Source organism: Accipiter gentilis, chromosome 21 (genome assembly GCF_929443795.1).
Source record: "Accipiter gentilis chromosome 21, bAccGen1.1, whole genome shotgun sequence".
In the NCBI taxonomy this organism is placed as follows: Eukaryota; Metazoa; Chordata; class Aves; order Accipitriformes; family Accipitridae; genus Astur; species Astur gentilis.
In genome coordinates, this window is record NC_064900.1 from 16,495,515 (window position 1) to 16,515,208 (window position 19,694).

Sequence of the window (19,694 nt, forward strand, 5' to 3'; positions counted from 1 at the left end):
CCTGGGGTGGGTGCTCTGGCTTGTAACTGCACCATCCAGCTAGGGAGTCCTGTGCAGCTCGGGTTTGGCTGGGAAGCTCCTTGAGCAAGGTGCATCGTGATCTCTGCCGCTGCCTAGGAGGGAGCATGGTGAGAGCGAGCGGGGCAGGCTGGGTGCGTCACTAACGGAGCCTGCAGCAAGCAAGGAGAAGTTCAGGCCCCGAGTCAGAAAGCTGACCTAATTTCCAATTTTTGCATCTTCTGTCAGCTTCTTTTTCCCTTTTCTCTGCATTAGTTACTTCTGGTTTTTCCTGCGCCTTTTCTCACTGGCTGCTTGAACTCACCCAGTTGCTTTGGGAGATGCATTTCTATTGGCATAATCGTTCCAGCCAGTCGTTAATGTACCAACAAGGATACTATTGTAATCGGAGGATTTATTACTACTTCTGTGAAACAACTGCCATGCCATCTTACTTAACTCTTTGGCTCCCCTCTTGCCTTCTGCCAGCAGCTGAATCAGTAACAAACTGCACTTTTAAAAGTGGGATTCTTTTCTCCTCTCCTCTCCTCTCCTCTCCTCTCCTCTCCTCTCCTCTCCCCACAGAATGCTGCAGTGATACGATTGCAAGCAACTTTAGTGCTTTGCCGTGCATTTCTTAATCGTGCAGCAACTGAAAGTGACTTCATAGTTCAACTTCTGATTTAAAATAAGGCTTAAATATTTGCACAAGGATGAAAATTATATTCCAACTGCTTTTATTTAGACCACAGTGCAAGTTCTGCTCACCCTTTCAGGAACTTGAAGTAAATTCACTGACTAATTCAGGAAAGTGTATGACTTCTTTTTTAATTCATTTAAACAGTTAGTAGTCTTTTAGCTGCCTTTCATTTAAGCCTGTCTTTAACTGTCCTTATTTCCCACTGCAGGTGGGGCTTTACTGAAGGAAAGTAATCCCCAAACCAACCAGATTATTAACACTTGCTTTATATTTTCCCTGTGATACCAGGAGCCTGTTGCTCTATCTCAGTAGGCAAGGAAGAGAAGAGGGAAAATTTTGCATGGAGACCCCACACCCTCAGTCACAGCGAAAGTACATCTTGGGGTGGTGGGTTTGCCTCTTCAAATTCTGGTCTCAGGCAGGCCCTTGGGCAGTGGGGGAAACTTATAAGCAGCAACAACAGGAACAAAGCTTTCCTCTGCCTGCCCCAGGCCGCCTGCGAGTTTCTAGTCGGGACTTAAAAATAAGGCAAGCAAAGGACACCACCAGCAGCATGATCTGCTCAGTTTTGTCCACTTGCAAAGGTGACATTTGAGGGTCTTCATCAGTTTTGCAGCATAACACAGCATGTGTTTCCCTTTGTGCTGAAGGCATTACGCGAGGTTTTGATGGATGAGGAAGAGTGGTGTCTGGTGTGTTGCAGCAGGTATGGATCGGCATGTATAGCTAATTGCCAGGCATGAGGGCTTGAGAGGATTACATTGCTAATCTAGATATTTTTCCTGCCTTATTACCACCCCCTTCCTCCTGCCACACACATGCACATGTAAGGAATGGAAATCAATAGCGCTGTGGAGGGGTTATAAGGAGCATGGCTCTCTGAGAGCTTGCAGTGTCTGGGAGAGGACAGGTCTTTTCCAGCTGTTTCTGTGGCATCGGGGTGGCTCTGGTGGCAGATCTTCCCTCCTTCCCTGGGGTGGCACGGGTGACTGCAGGAGGGTTGGCAGATTGCAGAGGGTGACAGCAAAATGCTGCATCCCTGCGCCTCGCACTCCCACCCACGGTGCCGTTCATGGTGCCATTTGGTGCCTGCCAGTGCTTATTTCTGGACTGGTGGTGCTGGCATTGTGGTTCCTCTTGAGCAGCCTGTTTCTGTCTTGATGCACAACCAGAGGGGTTGGGTAAGGAAGTTCATGGTGCTGAGCTGGGATCCCTGCAGGGCAACAAGATGTTGTAGGGCAGATGGAAACATAACTCTTGCACTAATTCCCTGCAAAATCCAGAGCGGTATTTCTCAGCCAGAAGTAGCTGCCTAGGAGTAGGGAGTGCAAGTATTTGTTCATCCTAAATAGTTCACAGTTGACACTTGGCAAACTTAGCTCTGTCCAGGTAGTACGAAGTGGGTGGGTACGGACCCAGGTAGCACCATAGGTTGCCTCTAAAGAGTATCAGTGGGTAAAAGCTATAAGGAAATCCAAGCGAAGAAGAGGTTGGTGTGTTTTGCTTGTCCTACAGTGGCCCTGAAATGGTCCCACTGTGCTGGGTAGCCTGTGTAAGTTGTTTGACTCCTGAAGAGCCTGCAGTGTAAGGCTGCCGTGGTGCTAAGTGATTTTCGCAGCACTGTTTTAGCAGCTCAAGCTGGGGAGCCTCTGGCTCCCAGCCTGACACTGCCTGCATTGCTTACCAAGGAAATGGCATCTCAGGCAGGTTTGCTGCCTTGCCTGGGAGTAGATGAAATGCTGGTAGCTCTCTGGCTTGTGTCCGGCACATAAAAGCTGTGACAACCTACCTCTTGGAGGTGGTTGGGGTTTTGGATACGCAAGGATGAACCAGAGCCAGCCTGGGGAAAAGGGAGATGCCTTGGGTCATCTTCGTCCGTGTGGGTAGAGTTCAGCAGGGCACCAGGAGCTGCTGGAAATGGAGCTGGTCCTGGGGCTTGGAGGAAAGCATGTTGAGGTGTGCACCAAGTCCAGACCCAGGAACTCCAGTCTCTGCTCCCCGCTTGTTTTCTGGGACACTGTAAGCCAGTTCCTTGTCCTAAAGTTAGCCTTAATTAGCTGGCCAAGTGGTCGTTGACTGCGTGTTATTGAGGTGTGTGCATTTGAGGTGGATTTGGCTGGAGCTGTGTGTGCAGGCTTCCTGGGGAAGGATGCCCGTGGGCACTGCCCTGGTGAGAGGGGAGCATCTCCGGGCTCCCCTCTCCTCCTCCTCGTCCTGGCAGCAGGGCCCTGGGACTCTCCCTAGCTGGGTCCCTGACACCCTCTAGTGGCAGTATTTACATTTAATATTTCAGGAGCTTTCAAATCTTGGCGGGGGGTTGCGAGCACCCTGCGCTTAGCAGCCCACCCACCACTGAGTACCTATCCCAGTGTCCTCTGCAGGAACCTGTGGCTTGGGGACTAATAGGAAATGCTGTATTTCGTGCTCTTTTTTTCAGTGCTGTAACTACAAGCTCAATGCTGTCAGCTATGGCTAGGCTCAGCAGACTGGCTTGGGGTGGCAACAGCACAACAGGTTTGCTCCCAGGAAGTGTTTTTCAGCTGCTCATCTCCCTGTCTGGCCACTCGCTGCCAAATCTAACCTTGATGCTGGGGAGAGGGGAGCTCTGCTGACACCTCCAGGAGGTCATGACAGAACTTGTGTTAAGGGACAAGAAGGAAGCAAGGCTGGATGCTGGAGGAAGTGCAAGGCAGGTTGCCGGGATGGCACGTTGCAAAGGGGACAAACAGGCAGGAGCTGGGTGAGAAAGAGCGGGCAAGAGGATGTGCCCTGCAGCCTCCCTCTTGGCTCAGATTCAGATGTGGCCCTGCTCCCCTTCACACAGTGCTGAGCTTTGCTTTCAAGTGAAGCTCAGCTTGCAGAGTGCCCCCAGAAACCCTGGTGCTTCCTGCAGCAGGCGGCTGTGGGATGAGTGCGGGCAGCTCAGCAGTGTGATGGCTGGCAGCGGAGCCAGGGCTCGTGGGTGAATGCCATGCAGAGAGTTACTCATGTCCTGATATGCAAACTGCTGTCTTTGAAGCCTGAGCAGAGTGACTGGCTTGGGAGGAACTTCTCTTCCGATAACGCACCTCCTCACGTGCGGTGTTGTGCCCTGGCGAGTGCCTTTCCATCATTCCCTGCTTGCTTTTCCCTCCATGACTTCCGTGCCTGATCTGCTCCAGCCTGATGGGCTAAGCCGTGCCTGTAGCCCTCTTGTCGGCGCAGGCCAGTGGGGTCTGTGCTTTGGGGTGGTGCATGAGCCCCAGCAGACCTGCGGCCCCACTGCGGGAGTCCCCGGTGCTCTGCAGCACTCAGAATGAAATGCTTGTTGAGCTTCTGAAATGAGCTGTGACCTGCTGCCACGTTCGGCTGCTTCTTGAGAACAGCGTTTTCCCCTTTCTCCTACCCGCTTCCCCTCTCCCCAAGCCTAGTACCCGAAGTGCATCTTGCTCTGTAACTAAAAAAGTTGTTTGTGCCTCTTTGGCCAAGCACGAGAGTAGTGGTGCGAAGCACGGAGGCTTCCCGCTGGTCTGGCCAGCTCAGGGCTCTTGCCTGTCCCTCCCAAAATCTGATTGTTCAGAAACTGGGCTTTCATTTAGCAAGCAGGTCTCTAGTCTTCCTGGTTAGGAAGGTGACACCAACCGAATGTGTGCCTATGCCAGGCTGATTTAAGACAATACCCTCAAGGCTGCATGCAACCCAAAAGGTCTTACCGGTTCCTCTAACCAGAAGGATCTTGGCTGGCTTTTTTAACCAAAAGAGCAGGAGTAATGCAGCACAGCGTATCAGGTGTTACCACAGCTAAATTACAGCTTTTAACAGCATGCCACTGCCTTGTGATTTTTCTCCAGGAATGCATTTTGCAATAGCTTGCCCATGTGGTATAAAAGATGCTAACCCTCCAGCCAGGATGTGACCTGGAGATACGAAGTCATGGTTCAAGCTGGCGAAATGGTGCCTGTGCCAGCCTCTAACCTGCTTGGGGAACAGCGTGGTAAATGTTTGCTTGAGGCCCAGCCTTTGGACAGACTTCCAGGCCTTACTCCTGGGGAGCGGGCAGCTCCACATCTGGCAAGCCAAATGCTTGCCCTGTACTTGCCCCGCAGAGCCAGGCAGGCTCCCAGGGTAAGAAGGACACTGCCTTGCCTGTAGCCAGCAAGCGGCCGTGCTGCTGAACAGGGCTGGGGAGGGCACGCAGGCACCCAGTGGGGTACCCAGGTCTCTCAAATTGGGAGAAGGAGGACGGGCACGCTTTCTTCATGGACAGCTTTCACTCCATAAGCTGTCATGTGGAGGCTGGTGTAGCAGGGAGCTCTGCCTTTGAAGCAGCTCAGCAGGAAAGTAACTCCAGCAAGATGATGATCAGGTTTAATTTATTTAAATAACGTAAGAAAAGTTATAAGATCCCGTGGCTGGAGGGCAAAGAGAAAGGAGCTGCGTGGCTCTGGAAATTATTCAGAAAGGTTTGAAATGAGAAATTTAAATCTCATCGTGCAGGCAGTGTGAACTGGCAAGGTTGGTTGCCGCTTTCACCACTGATTTGGGAGTCAGAGGGAAGGGGGAAAGGTGAAGGGACGTGGCCTCTTGGCCATGGTCGGCCAGAGGCTATTCCGGTGGGCAGGGGATGGGAGCCCGGTGAGGAAGATGAGGAGAAGGGAGGGAGGAGGAGATGTGGCTGTGGGTGACGGAGCAATGGCCTCCAATGTAAATGGCCTTACCAGGTACTTTCCCTGTTAGGGGCAGTAAATTCCCTGGGTAGTGAACGCATGGTAAAAGTGAATGGCCCCTTCCAGGCTGGACGCAGGAAGATTTCCCTCTCATTTACTCCATCTTGTGGCTTTTTTTTCTTTCCTTTCTTCTGCTTTGACTTTTCTGCTGGCAATAATGCCAGCGATTGTCTTTCCTGCAGCTCATTGCATTCTGTAGCCATGCCTGAATGAAACAGATGCAGCTTTCGGCAGCTCAGCTAATTTCATCAAACCTTCCAGTGCTGTCAATGAAACTGAACTGAAATATGTTAATTATATTCCACCGGTACACAGTGAAACCATTGGGCATTAACAGGCTCACTGGCACTGCCTTGTCCGCAGAGCTGGGGAGAAGGTTTGCATTCTTCTTTCCACATGATGTTTCTTGAGACAGTGAAGTCTAGAAAGGCTTCTTTTTAAGAAAGTCTATCTTCTGGCGGTAGAGCCTCTTGCTAAAATTAAGAAGCTTGCTAAAATCAAGCAAGGTTGAGGGGGGCTGCAAATTTTTTTTTTGTCCTGATTTTAGCAGCTGTACTTCCTCTCCTCTGGTTAATCAGCTGGAAAAGTAGCCAGCAGTTTCATTACCAAGTGCCTTGATGTGGCTGTGTCCTGGGAACAGGCACTGGGCATGTTGCAATTACATTGCTGCCCTCAGAGGAGCCAGTTCCCTCCGAATGCAGAAACCCCTTTGTTTGGCCTGAGGAGGCCATTAAAATGTGAAAGGATGTAAACAAAGGAGAGGAGAATTGGATCTCCTGACTTTTTTATGAGGGAAGATTAAAGAAACTAAATATATTTAGCTTGGCCCCAACAGGGACTGAGGGGCAAAGACCACGGTGTGGGGCTAATGAGTGGCTGAAGGATGTGGGCAGGAGGGGGGTCACGAAGCATGCTGGGTGGCACATGATGAAGGGGATGCTGCCCATGAAGAAATGCCTTCATGGGAATTGGATGTATTAAGCTGTGCTGCTCTGCGGCGTGGTGGAAAACCCTGTGCAGTCGATGGGACCATTGAGCAGGAATTTAAGCACAGCACTGGAGTATGTGCTGCAGGTCGCAGTCTTTCCCAACCAAGGGCTTTGGGAACGATTCTCTTCTTTTTGGAGGCTAGATATGAGCTAACAGGGCTTTGCTAATACTTAATGATTAATTACGACTATAAAAAGAAACCTTCCCCCTAGCTCTCCTTTCACGCGTCTGGGCTTTAGACTCAGCATTTTGGCGTTGCTAACTCTTGGGCTGTGTTTCCCCGTTCCCCTTTGCTGCAGTGATCCCTGACTCGCTGCGAGTGACAGCAGTCCCGCAGACACTGAACAAAGTGGAGCGCGACTCCCTGGAGCTGAAGTGCGAGGTGTCTAAGAGCACAACCCAGCACAGCCATGTCTCCATCGCCTGGTACCGGCAGCGAGGCAGCGAGGCGCCCGTGGAGGTCATCTCCCTCAGCCGCGACTTCGTCCTGCGGGCTGGCGGTGCCTACGCCCAGCGGCAAGCCACGGGGGATGTTCGCTTGGACAAAGTTGGGGAGACCACCTCAAAGCTCACTATCTACAACCTCCACCCATCGGATCAGGGCGAGTTTTACTGCGAGGCGGCGGAGTGGATCCAGGACCCGGACAAGTCTTGGTACGCCATGACCCGCAAGCGTTCCCAGGGTGCCATCGTCAATGTGCAAGCCACTGGTCAGTGTCTCCTCTGCCTTTTCTCGCTCAGCTGGGTGGTGGGAGGAGGCAGAAAATGGGGCAGTGCCTTGTTAGGTGGCTGGGGCTGGGCTCCCTGTTTTGCCGTGTGCCCCACTTGGGAGGCTGCTGGCACGGTGAGGCAGGGCAAAGGAGAGCCCAAGCGCTGCCTGCAGGCAGAGCAAATGTCAGCAAAGAGCAACCAGGGGACACCAGAGCAGCAAGGGGGGTTGGGTGGCAGGCCCCATCTCCTGATGTGGTCAGTGATCTGGGGCTGACACAGGAGCTAAAACATACACCTTAAGCACTTGGTGCTAGCACAGGCAATGAGAATTTTGGTAACTGAGGAGGTTAAGAGTGACACAGCAGAAAATAAAAATAAAAAAACTTTCAGCAACCACTTCTGTGTTGCACAAGGTCCATTTGCAAGTCAAAATCTTCCTCCCAGCCCACAGCACAGGTTCCTGCTAGGGATCTAAAGACCCAGCAGAGCTCGCTCTTCTCTCCGATATACCCAAAGGTCCTGCCTCTTGACCCTGGCTGAGCAGCGTGTTAGTAGGACTAGGCTCCAGGTCACATCCTGCAGTGCCACTGGATGCTGGTGTCACAGCAGAGCTTCTCCCAGGTGTAAAGGCTGGAGGAAAGGGTTATGACTGGGGAAGCCTTGCAGCTCTTGCATGCTGGGCAGCAAGCTGTCTTTCCTGCAGCACGGCCGATCTAGGCTCTCACAGCAAAATCAATCCCCTAACCCTTTCACCTGTGGATGCATGTGTCCGAGAGATGTTGGCTGTGCAGGGAGTAGCAAGTTGTAAATACCTCGCACAAGGTGTGCTGGCTTTCCTGATGGGCTTTGCCATGCTGATGCAAGTTGGTCTGTCTCTCCCCAGATAAGGAGTTCAGTGTCCGGCTGGAGACAGAGAAGCGGACGTACATCGTGGGTGAGCCGGTGGAGTTTCGGTGCACCCTGGAGGCCCAGAACATCCCTGACCGCTACTTCTCCATTTCCTGGGCCTTCAACAGCTCCCTCATCGCCAGCCTGGGACCCAATGCTGTGCCAGTGCTCAACAATGAGTTTGCCCAGCGTGAGGCCCTGGGCCAGCTCAAGGTAGCCAAAGAAAGCGACAATGTTTTTGTGCTGAAGATCTACCGCCTCCGCCTTGAGGACAGTGGCAAGTACAACTGCCGGGTGACTGAACGGGAGAAGACCGTGACAGGGGACTTCATTGACAAGGAGAGCAAGCGGCCAAAGAACATCCCCATCACTGTCCTGCCGCTCAGTAAGTAGAGACTTATCCATCCTCTGCTGGGACCATTGCTCTACTGGGTAGCTAGCTGGTGAGGCCATGATGTGCCCACACTTCAGCGGTGGGGAAGAGGGAGGATAAGAGTTTGCATGCTGTGGAGGCAACTGGCAAGACTTTTTTTCTAATGCAAAGGGAATGATGGAGAAGGAGGGATATGCGTCAGTTTCGTAGGTGGGGAGACATGCCCCTACCTTGGTAATAACACCAAGCTGGCAGTTTTGTCCTTGAGCTGAAGGTGCATGTGACAGCCTGTGACTTGCTTCTTACACCTCTCTCCTCACCTTGCTCTGCAGGGAGTTGGGTGCTCTAAAGTACTCAGCAGGCGTAATGGGGAGACCAGCTTGGCCTTGGTTTATCCTAAGAGCTGCTAGGTTCCTGCAGGCCGTTCAGTGGCTGTTCAGCTGCCTTTGCAAGACAGCTGTACTGGAAGAAACCAGGGTTCCTGTGCTCCTCAAGCCCTGGGTTGCTCTTCAGCATAGAGCTCTGTTGTGGTCACTGTGTGTCTGCCAACCCTGGTGAAAACAACCCTGCTGGAGGCTTGCCTGAATGCCTTTTATGTTTGTCAGACAAATGTGAGAAATAGAGAAATAACAGGGTGAGGGGAAAGGGTCCACTGACTCATTCCTTGTTTTGCTCTCTGAAACTCAGGTAGCTGTGGCATGATGAACCATGCACGTGTTGCCCAGGCTATGCTGGCAGTGGGCTTTGATCAAGCAGAGGGTAGCTGTGAGAGGATTTTGTGCAATGTTTGTCTCTTATCTCTTAGGTTTGTGGGTAAATGCAGCCCTTTCCTCTAGGGTTTTTTTCCTTCCTCATTTCTCCAAAAGAAATTCTATTTCTTTTCTCTCCTACCAATATTTGGTCTCATTTGTTGGCTTTGGAAATTACTCTAGCTAGAAATCTTGCACTGGACAAATGTCTAAAATGTAGTACTTGCAGGCACAGCCACCTTTCAGACAGATTTTATTCTTGCCATTTGATAAATCGCAAATGTGATGATTTTTTCAAGGGTGCTATGTGTCCGTAACTCTGACGGAAGACAGCAGGAGTAACCAGCACTCAGTATCTCTGAAAAAACAGCCTTACATCTCTGGGAAGCTCAGAATAACAGGGTTTTTTGATGTTACCAAACTTTGATAGCTACCTCTAGTGTTGCTAGCGATGGGAGTTTGGGAGAGCTTCTCCCAAAAGGTGTTGTAGGAATGGATGTGGCAAGATGGTGATCAGGATGACATTGACTCGAAAAGCCTAGGGAGCTGGAAGCTTTTTTTGGCCAAGCTGGTTGCATGCGGTGCATGTTGTAGCAACACAAATTCCCTCAAGCTTTGCTGAGATCCCATCCCGGACCTGCGACCAGAAGACGCAGCAATGTCTCATGAGCCGTAGGCAGAAAGATTTTCCCTAGCTTTGGCCTACACCTGCTTTGAGTGTGCAAGTCACCAGGAGCAGCTCGCTGCCCATAAGCCGGTTTTGGATGTGGTCACGCATGAGGTTAAGACGTGCCTGGACCCAAATGCGTGGGCAGTTTCCTGCACCTGGTAGAAAGCTTCTCTGGCCGGCAGCGTCCTTCTTGCAGACTGAGAAGTGGCGAGTGTGTATGATCTCCCCTGTGTGTATGCGTTTCTCTCCGTAGAGACCAGCATCTCCTTGGAGATTATCAACAACGCCAGCAATGTCTTGGAGGGGGAGAGCCTGCGCTTTGGCTGCAATGTGCGCTCAGGCTTCGGGCCCCAAAGCCGCTTCTCCGTCGCCTGGCAGCTGGTTGACAAGCTGAACCGGCGCAGCGAAATTGTGCGTCTGGATCGGGAGGGCACCCTGCAGCCGGGCCCCTCGTACGCCGAGCGCAGCAGCTACGGGGGCATCCAGGTGGAGCAGGTCCGGCCTGGCTCCTTCACGCTGGAGATCTTCAACAGCGTCAAGGCAGACGAGGGCCACTATGAGTGCCGGGTGGCCGAGTGGACGCGGACGCTGGATGGGGAGTGGCAGATGGTTGGGGAGCGGCACGCGGGCACCCCGGTGTCCATCACTGCTCTGGGTGAGTACTCGAGGCGCGGAGGGCTGCGGGGCCATGGTCCCTGCATGCCCGACCCCCCCCAGGAGGTCACCTCCAAATAACTGGGGCTGATCTCGGCACTCTCATCCTTGCTTGCCGGCAAAATGAAGGTACCCGGCAGCCCGCCCGCAGCTCCCACTAGGTTGGTGCAGAATGCCTCCATTCCCCGTTGCGTGTGGGGGCAAAGCCTGAGGGGTGGCTGTGGCAGGAGCAAAGCAGGAGGTGGCTAAGGAGAGCGGCAGTGCTTCCGCCATCTTGCCGAGGAGAGAGGCTGCCAGTCCCATGATGTGTCCCCCCAGCATTGGAGCCGGGCTATGGGCAGCGCAGTGGTGGTGCTCCATCATCAGCCCGTGGGCATCAAAGCCTCCTTGCTTGCCCAGGGTAAACTTTACCTCCGCTCACCAGACCAGGAGACCAAAACACTGGGCATCTGTTGGCCCGGCCACCAGAAATTGCGAGCATCTGTGACAGCGTCAGAAGCCTGCAAGAAGATATGGGTCAGGAATGGTCCTCACTGCCTCTGCAAGGAGGCACTGAGCTGCTGGCCTGGAACCACAACATTGTCCATAACCAAGCTGAACTAGGACCTGGGATCATTGCAGCTGGTACTCTGCCCTGCCAAAGGGCTCCTCCATTTCAAACACAGTGAAACCACGTCAGTTTAGGAGAGGGCAGGCAGGGCATTAGGCATTTTGCATGGATTGTGAATTACTTTGGTCCCACTCAGACCTTGCTATATTAAGTCCTGGACTAGTTCCCAAAGTGCTCTGGAGGAGACTGAAGAAGGGATGACTGTTCCTATGAGGCCATTGATTTGCAGAATGCCAGGGCTATAGACAATCAGGGAGCTCTATTGAAAGGTCAAGGTACGAATTTGGGGGTTTGTTGGTTTTGGGGGTGGTTTTTTTTGTTCTCTGCAGTATTAATCTTAAGCTTTGGCAAGATGTGCAAGAGACCAGACTTCAAAGTTGTATTGTATTCTGGTAAAATCTTGCTTTTTTCCTCCTTTCTTCCCCTTCACTTTTGACTTTCTTTCAGAGGCTGTTCTGTCTGGAGCTAGAAATCTTTGCTATATAGCTTCCAAAAGCAGGTAGGGATGATAGTTTGTTAAGAACTAAAGGCAGGTTCTCATTTGGTTTCAACGGCGTCTTGCTTATGAGGTCAGCGGCATTTGGCCTGCTACGTATTGGCCCTTCTCTTTACTCTGCCACTTGTAGAAGTGTTGGGATTAAGTGTTGGTATTTTAAAATGTATTACTTTTATTCCTGTTAAAATTTAAGATGCTCAGAATTGCCCAGCAGTTCCAGAAGACGTGTTGGAGAGGCAGTTGTCCCTCTTCCACTTCTTGTCCCAGAGAAATCGCTGGCTGTCGAGCATGTTCTGTCAAGTCCTAAGAAATGTCTAAGTCCTCTTCCTATAACTAGCAAAGCTGAAATAGCTCATGAAAATTCAGTGGAGAAAATATTGAGTGTTGTTTCGTTGCTGCTGAATGTGATATTTTTTGTTCAGCATAATGTTTTTGAATTGTACTGAGAAACTCAAATGGAAGGTGCTAAGAAAGAGCAAGAGGGGTTTATGGCTACAGAAAATTGCTAGTGAAAAAAATGCAGTAAATTTAGTGACACTCACATTTCAAGTTAAGGTCTAATCGTTTGCCAGTCTGCCAAGGTAAGAAACTGTTTAGCTGAACCAGCACAGATGATGTTCAAATGCATAAATCTATCTGCAGGGTGGTTCAGAAGCAATAGCCAGAAGAGAGATGTGCTATTGAATGAGACCAGATGTCCCTGAACTTCTGAGGATCTCAAGTGCCTGGCAGGGACTTCAGTCCCCCTGGCTAGGAAAAGAGGGGGCAGACAGGTTGAGTGGGGGCTGCTGTGTTCTTGTAGGGAGGTCATGCAGAAAATCTGCCCGCTTTTATGCATGGCTTCTCTCCTTTCGTGCCAAGTCCCGGAGGAAGAAGGGCCTTTGTGTGTTAACCTAAGTGCCACGAGTGTGTTGTTTGAGTTGAGGACCTGAGAAACGCACCCGGCTTTCACATGGCAGTCAAGAGAAGTCCCTTCATGAAGCTTCCTTGCCCAGGCCAACTGGAGATTAAACTTGATGAGGTCAGCTGGTCTTGGTGAAATTATGTTGGCTTTCTAGGGCCATTGCTGGCTCAGCGGTGCTCTGAGCTGGGCCCAGGAATGCGCTTGCCGGGGCAGGAGGGCTGCTGAAGGGTCTGAGGGTGAGAGCTTATGTGGGGATGAGATACAACAATCCTGCGGGGGAGACAGCCTGGGTCTCACTCTCCTCTCCTGGGTAATCACTGAACATTTTGCAGGAGGCTTTAATCCCAAAGATTGACCTGTTTTCTCAGTAATTACACATCCTGGAGCTCTGGCACAGTGATGCCATGGGGCTGCGGGGGCACTTGCTGGAAGTGTTGCAGATACGGCGGTGTCTGTGCTGCAGCTGGTCTGGCCTGTGGCAGCAGCTCTGCAGGTTGCAGTGACCTCCCAGCTCATCTCTCAAAGCGTAATTTCGAGCCAGTGGCAGGCTGAGGCTCCGTGCTGACCCAGAAGACGTTCCTGCTTCTACTGGGCACTGGCTGGGGTCTCCCCCCACAGCAGCGGCTGTGCCAGGTGCCAGGATGGTCAGCACTGCAGGGGGAGGGAGGAGAGCTGCCAGCCGGCGGGAAGGAAGCGCTTCTTGGGGATGTCACCGGTGGGAAACAAGGCCCCTGCTAAATCTGCTGGCCACACTGAAGCGATTGGAAGAGAAGAAAATATTTCTCTCTGCAGCTTGGAACAAATGAGCAATGGAAACACTCTGACCCAAAATGTAAGCCAATCAACTGGGAATATGTTATCTTCAAATTACTCATAGACTGCTGGTTTTAAACTCCCCTAAACAAACAAAGTGCTGGGTGTAGACAAGTCAAAATACATGGACCAGCTTGCAGAGTGGTGGACGTGTGAGGGTAACTGCATAAAGCCGTCCTGGAGCCGTGATCTGGAAGGGAACAAAAGCCAGGCTGTGTGAAGGAGCAACCAGCTTCTCTTTCAGTTGCCTCCATGCTGGGGTTTTGTAACCGCTGCCACCTCTCCGATGCATGAACAAAGGCTGCTACTTCTCACTTTCCTCATCTTTCCTTCACTTGCAGCAGCCAGCCACAGACCTGGGGTGGGGGATGGGGTGGGGACCCCTTGCCCGAGAGATGGATGTGAATTGCAGGGCCTGCGAGCGGTCAGGCTGGTGCTGGGTAGCTGCTCAGCGTGGTGCTGTTCCCGTGCCACTGCGCTGCTGTCTTTCCATACGGGACTTTGGCAGCGTTCAGCGCTGGCCGCTTGCCCTCCAGGTCTCAGGGGATCTCGCTCCTCTGGGCAGAAATTGAGCGCGATCCTGCTGCTGCTGCAGCCAGTGCTCATACAGGTAGTCACCATACGCAAGCAGTCACCCCGACGCAGGCAGCTAAGTGTGTTTTTGCCGCTGCTTTTCGTGTCACTTTGCAATTGCAAACGAGGAGCCAACACAATGTGAGTGGCTGATTATTCCAGGCCTGCAACTGGATGACTACGCTCTAGCTTTTGCATGCTAACAGCAGGGCCTCGTTAGGCAGGTGTCTCTCAAAGCCTTTTTCTTTCTTTCCGCAGAGGCTGGCTTTGCTGTCACAGCTATCTCCCGCACCCCCGGGGTGACCTACAACGAGTCCTTCGACCTCCAGTGCATCATCAAGCCCCACTACCCATCATGGGTACCGGTGTCGGTGACGTGGCGTTTCCAGCCGGCGGGCAGCACCGAGTTTCATGACCTGGTCACTTTCACACGCGATGGTGGGGTGCAGTGGGGTGACAGGTACGCGGGTTTCCGGACCCGCACCGCCATCGAGAAGGCTGAGTCCAGCAACAACGTGCGCCTGAGCATCAGCAGGGCAAGCGACACGGAGGCCGGCAAGTACCAGTGCGTGGCTGAGCTCTGGAGGAAGAACTACAACAGCAGCTGGACGCGGCTGGCAGACAGGACCTCCAACCTGCTGGAAATCAGGGTCCTGCGGCCGGGTGAGTGCCAAGAGCGCATGAGAGGGGCTGGGGGATGTGTTGTGGGGACAGGGTACGTACCAGCGCTGTGGTGGTCCCTCCAGAGTGAGGACTGCTCTTGTGGCTGCAACTGACATCTCACACTTGCACATGGCTCAGGTGGAACTGCTTGGCTCTTCGGCAGTGGATATGTTGGAGTTCCCTTATTCTCCTCTGTGGAACTGGGTCCTCTCGTTGCTCCTCATATGCTGTTCATCGGGTTTTCTTCTGGGAAGCGAGGTGACCGAAGCTCGGTCCAGTCTCTGGGCTGTTCTTGTGAGACGGAGTTGGCTTTCAGGTTGCCACCTCCATTCATCAGAGCAGACTAACCTGGGGAAGACAGGAGAGGGAGGGGGCAAACAGGATCAAAGAAGAGAGATGTGCTCCCACCAAAGCCTGCGCGTGCACGTGCACCATAGGTGCTGCAGTTCTTGTCTAGTAACTGGCTGCATCTCTCGTTCTGCTGGAGGCATCTTCAAAAGTAGATAGTAATCAAAGAGCCTGACTTTCCTCCCCACCCGAAGTTGAGCTCTTTCCAGCTGGAAGTCACTGAGGCCATGGGTACCCACACAGAGTGTGCAACAGCTAGGCAACAGACACCTGACTTGGCAGGGAGAGTCAGAAACCTACAAGGTGCTTATGTTCCCTGTACAGCCAGTGGAGAGAGGTGCCTTCTGTAGGCCTTGTCACTGATATTTTGGTGGTGCCTTCTATTGTCCATGAAGTGTGCAAAGATACATGGTCAGAGCAGCTCTGGGCCATCACTGAGCTGAACAGTTTATTGCTGTCTCGGCCTTAGGGCTGGAGCTGATGTTTGGAATGAGGCTTTTAGCACCTTCAAGACTCTTGGCTCAGGTCCTTGCAGCATGGTAGTCCTCCCTTCGTGTTCCTGTGCAGGGGTCCAGACTCCTTCCTAAGGTGTGTCTTCTGGCTTGGCTTTGTGTTTTTCCCCTTAGTTTTTCATACTCTCCTCCATCTTCCCCAACCCTTAGCGTATCTTCAGAAAAATCAGGGCGTGCTGTGAGCTCCAGGTGCCTCATGAGCTCTCCATCATCTTTCTTCCCTCTCCCCTTCCTTGCCCTCATCTCCAGGTTAATCTCCTCCATTTATCTTGATTATCCTGCCTTGTAATACATGTTTTATTACTCACAAGGTCAAGTTGGTGATGTTCATCATTTTAGCTTATTTCCCTAGGAAACAGCCTTCACTGGATATGGTCCCTGGAGTAATATGCTTCTTCATGGCACATCTCTGTGCATGCGTATGTGTGTGAGACAGAGAGAGAAAGAGAATTCCTTGATAACAGCTTCCAGAAGAGAGCCTCCGTGTCACAGCTCAGGGTGTCAAGGCGCACATTTAAAGGACATTTAAACCGTGCTCTGGCAGCCAGTTCTTTACTGGAGCAGTAACCATCAAGTGATGCCTTAACAGAACAAGTCGTCTAGGTCTCCATGGTTTTTATCTCTCCCTATCTCCCTGCTGCTCAACAAACTACTGCTACACAAATCTTAGCTGTCAGTCCAATGAGCCTTGCATAATGTTTGTGGTTTTATGGCTCACAAGGGGGGATGGAAGAGAAGAGAGGCACTCCTCAGAGCGTCCCCAGCACCATGGTTGCACTCTCTCTGTGTTTTGTTTCCATGTCCCAGGCAGCCTCTGAGAGCGGATGGTTTGATGTTCTCCATGAATGCAATGCTGGCGGTTGTACCAGCAACTGCTGTGGTTCCCTCTGGTTTTGCAGGCTGCAGAGGGTCATGTCATGTCGTTGCTGGGTCTTTGGCTGCATAATCTCCAGAGAGGATCCAGGATGATGTGGGAGGTGCCTTCCTCAAATACCACTGAATGAATATGCTAGAGCCCCTGCAGTCAGACCTGTGATGATGAAGCAGGTGCTGGTTTTCAGATTAATATCCAGGGCTTCTTCAGAAGAGGTCATTCAGGACCTCTGAAGGATTGAACACCTGAGAGCTCTGTCAGTCTAATTCTGTGTCTCTGTAGTCACCTTAATCTGAGATAACTTCAGGCTGCTATTGGGTGTTTTAGTCCTAGTTTTCTCCTTTCCCTTGCCACTAGCCATGGGTTCCTGCTTTGACCCATATGCCAGTGAGTTTGGGGTGAACTATCTCTGCTACCAATCCACTAAGCGATGGTGTAAAGAAGGCTTGTTGGGAGGTCTTTTTGCAAATTGAGCCACCGTGTGTTTCCAGATTGTAAGTTAATGTTGGGATTCTAGTTTCTTCTTAAACCCCTGCTCCCCGTTTGTTAGAGTGACCTTTCTGTTTGACAGCTTCCAGGTGCAGATGTGGCAATCGATATATGTCAGCCTTTAAAGTGTGTTCAGGTGAGAAAGGTAAAATAGTGGCTGCCTGATTGCTTCATTAATCTCTTTGCTTTGTGAAATCCCACATCCTCAAGGGACAGGGTGCTGGAGCTTCTCCTGGTGTGTTGGTTTGCTGTTTCAGTGCTCAGGCTGTCTCTCCTTGGCACTCTTGCAGTGGGTGGTGTTTGTAGTTGTCATCCGTACTGAGTGGTAACTGCAGAGGTGGCAGTGCTGGTTTTGAATTACATGTATTAATGTGGCTGCAAAGTAATTTCACCTACAGTGTTGTGGTTTAACCCCAGTCAGCAACTAAGCATCATGCAGCTGCTCGCACACTCCCCCGCCCCCCTAGTGGGATGGGGGAGAGAATTGGGGGGAAAAAAAAGTGAAACTTGTGGGTTGAGGTAAGAACAGTTAAATAGGACAGAAAGGAAGAAAACAATGACAACAACAATAATAAAATAATAATAATAAAAGGATTGGAATATACAAAACAAGGGATGCAGAATGCAATTGCTTACCACTCACCGACCAATGCCCAGTCACTTCCCGAGCTGTTTCCCCCCCACCCGGCCAACTCCCCCCAGTTTATATACTGGGCATGACATCACATGGTATGGAATACGTCTTTGGCCAGTTTGGGTCAGCTGCCCTGGCTGTGTCCCCTCCCAACTTCTTGTGCCCCTCCAGCCTTCTTGCTGGCTGGGCATGAGAAGCTGAAAAATCCTTGATTTAGTATGAACACTACTTAGCAACAACTGAAAACATCAGTGTGTTATCAACATTCTTCTCGTCCTAAATCCAAAACATAACACTATACCAGCTACTAGGAAGAAAATTAACTCTATCCCAGCCAAAACCAGGATATACGGCTGTCTCATGGCCAACAGGTAATATTGAGGAAACGTCAGCAGCTTGAAACACTCCAGTCCTTTCCTACTCAAAGGAAAAAATGAGCAGTATTTGAGAAATGAAATACATAGCTCCTGAAGGAGGGAGTGAATAAGGCAGGCAATGGCAGCGTTAACCCAGGTCTGAATAAAGGGTCTGTGGGTGGGATGGCACAAGTGTGCTGCATGGCATCTGGAGCCAGATTTGACCTTTTGAGTGTGACATTCCTGGCCCCTTGGGCATGAAGCCGTTAAAAGGACTGGCAGTGTGAGGAAAAGCCCTATAAAGGGTAATGGCTGTATGTGTGAGAGCTTCTAGAGAATTTAGATATCATGAGGGCATGATGTTCATCACTTGCTGGTGTGTGAAAACTCACCAGCAGCAGCAGTACGATCTGAAGCTTCCTTTCGTGGCCTGCTCCTCAATGTCGTGCAAGCCCGCGCACCTTGGGTTGCAAAGTAGAGGGAGGTTTGTGCACAGGTAGGGGCACGCAGCCCCAGGTAGCTCGTGTGCGCTTTGCAGGGAGACCTGCACTGCTGTAGGATGAGTGCCGGGTTTTGACTTCTGTAGGCTGGGGCAGAAATCTGGGCTGGTGTGGGGGTCTGTCGGGCAGGATTGTGGACCAGACTGGCTAGATTGCTTGTGGCCAATTTCATGTCCTTACAATGCAGTGCTCTCCTTTTTGCTTCCATCTCTCGAGCTGCCTGTTGTTTCTTTGTCGCTGAGCTCACATTGCAGCAGAGAGGGAGGAACAATAAAAGTACGGCTCAGTTCATGCCAGCTGCTTCCTTGAAGCCAAAGCTGGCAGGAGACCATGCACAGGACCGCGGGCTAAGCTTGGAGCGAGCCCCAAGTGCAGGGGTAGAGATTTCTTCCCAACCACATCCTTGTGTTTGCGGCTCTCCTTCTGCTGCAGTATCGGGCCTGCCTCTGAAACCCCGGGTCTTTCATCCCTGAACACTGGAGCTTGCCCCGAGGGCTTACCACCCCTTTCCCTTCTAGTGACGTTGCCTTGCCCTTTGCACACTTGCACCTTTCCAGGTGGCGAAGAGCATCCTCCGTGCAAGCTTTACCAGGCTGGTCTGCAGGAGGTCAGTCAGGACAGATGTGTCCTGTGCTTGGAGGGGACAAGTGTGGTGACTCCCTGCCACTTGCTGATCTCTCAGGTTTTAGGGGAGGCAGAGGTGCAGGCAGTTCCTTTTGAATCCAGATGACCCTGGAAGTGTTTGGATTTGGGCTGAGCCCTCGGTGTGAGGATGCTGGCTGAGCAGTACCCTTTCACTGCTCTCTGCCCGCTTCCTCAGACAGCACGGAGGGGGAATGGTGCCTGGGCTCTGGGTCCTGCCCGAGGGAAGAAGGTGGTAGATAGATGCATGTGGGTCAAGGGGAGACCTGAGGGCTGTGAGGCAAGCTCTGTTCCCGGCTCCTCCTTGGACCTTGCTTCTCCCTGCCAGGTTTTCGGGGATGGAGCAGCCGAGACGGGAGGTGCTGTCTGGGAGCGGCGTGTGTCCGTGCAGTCTGCGGGACTCAGACAAGGGTAGCAGACACTCTCTGGCGGCACAGTGCGTGATGGGGACTGTGCAGTGATCTGGGCCGGCTAGGACATCTGGGTAGGACTCTTTTGGCAAGGAGGCTTGAATAGATTTGTGCTGGTGTATTAAATTGCCATTGTCCTCGCGTCCATTACTGCACTTATCTTTTCCCCGCAGCACAAGCGATGGGGTGATTCGGCAGAGCTTTGAGAGGGCCTGGGGTCTGAGCGCTGAGGAGTCTCTCTGGCAACAGCAGAACAAAAAAGCAGGGCTTTCACATAAGCAGGAGGTTGTGGCAAACCCCCCGCCCCAGGCACCCCCCTCACAGCACAGACCTTCCCATCCTGACCTGCAGGGCACCCACCTCCCCATGCCTCTGCACTCTTCCCACCCCTCCGTCCTTGCGTCCCTCAGCCAGTTCCTTCGTGACTAATCC

At 51.9% G+C, this 19,694-nt stretch overlaps 1 protein-coding gene across 3 annotated transcripts in view; it reads left to right on the forward strand.

The window, feature by feature from the left end:
- Nucleotides 1–19,694, forward strand: part of IGSF3 (immunoglobulin superfamily member 3) — a 101,635-nt gene that overhangs the window by 56,957 nt on the left and 24,984 nt on the right. For 2 of the 3 annotated variants that reach the window (XM_049824524.1, XM_049824527.1), the window contains 4 exons: nucleotides 6,693–7,103; nucleotides 7,988–8,377; nucleotides 10,038–10,439; nucleotides 14,093–14,497. In XM_049824524.1, the coding sequence (XP_049680481.1) occupies nucleotides 6,693–7,103; nucleotides 7,988–8,377; nucleotides 10,038–10,439; nucleotides 14,093–14,497 (1,608 nt within the window). The remainder of the gene's footprint in view (nucleotides 1–6,692; nucleotides 7,104–7,987; nucleotides 8,378–10,037; nucleotides 10,440–14,092; nucleotides 14,498–19,694) is intronic. The other variant, XM_049824525.1, reaches the window with a different exon arrangement.